Here is a 755-nt window from a genome sequence, read left to right as displayed (position 1 = left end):
CACACACACACACACACACACACACACACACACACACACACACACACCTTTGGTCCAGGCAACATGTCGTTCTGTTTAATCTTGACGGTGGTCTCAATGAAACCGGAGCAGCTTCCTATGAGCACTGGCTGAGATGGAGGGCAGGGAGGGGATTTCAAGGGCTTCGCCTCTTCCTCCTCCTCATCATCATCTTCTTCATGTTCCTCCTCCTCCTCCTCCTCCTCGTCCTCGTCCTCCTCCTCTTCTTCTTCTTCTTCTTCTTCTTCTTCTTCTTCACTTGCCATGGCTGATTCAGGGTGTTCCTCTTTAGGATGACCCTAAGAAATGAGGAGATGTCTATGAGCATTTCTGGTTGTAAATCATATTGTTGTTTCATTTTGATAAATTATATTGTGATATCTTCCTCTAAGTTAAGTAATTAACTGCAGCTGTCAAGAAACAAACTTTCATTTTATGTAAAAACAAAAAGGCTTTTACTTTGTAACAGTAGCAAGTGAGAAAAAAAATCATCTTCAAACATCACTGTGAGTAAGAAACTGATTTAATAAAGTCTGAATATCTGGAGATTTTTAGTTAGTTATAAACCCCTTTAATACACATCAGCTCCACCTGGACTGCTCATGCTGTGGTGCAGAATGTGGTGTAATGTTTTTAAGAATTATTCTTTAATATTTTTTGGTTTTAGTTTGCTTAATCTTTTATGACCCTGGTCATAAGTGAATCCATAAATAAACTATAAATATATATATATATAT

The 755-nt window shown here is 38.1% G+C and overlaps 1 protein-coding gene across 1 annotated transcript in view; it reads right to left on the bottom strand.

Moving 5' to 3' along the window:
* The window catches only part of LOC116377438 (autophagy-related protein 2 homolog A-like), a gene marked incomplete at its 3' end in the record, with an annotated part of 11,324 nt that extends 10,955 nt beyond the window's left edge, over positions 1 to 369 (bottom strand). The window contains exon 1 of the mRNA XM_031839080.1: positions 48 to 369. Within this exon, the coding sequence (XP_031694940.1) occupies positions 48 to 284 (237 nt within the window). The remainder of the gene's footprint in view (positions 1 to 47) is intronic.
* Positions 370 to 755: the final 386 nt, after the last annotated feature.

Source organism: Anarrhichthys ocellatus, unplaced genomic scaffold, assembly GCF_004355925.1.
Source record: "Anarrhichthys ocellatus isolate YVR2014 unplaced genomic scaffold, GSC_Weel_1.0 scaffold1252, whole genome shotgun sequence".
NCBI lineage: Eukaryota > Metazoa > Chordata > Actinopteri > Perciformes > Anarhichadidae > Anarrhichthys > Anarrhichthys ocellatus.
Note: the sequence above shows the minus strand (reverse complement) of the source record. Positions and strands in the feature narration are given on the sequence as shown.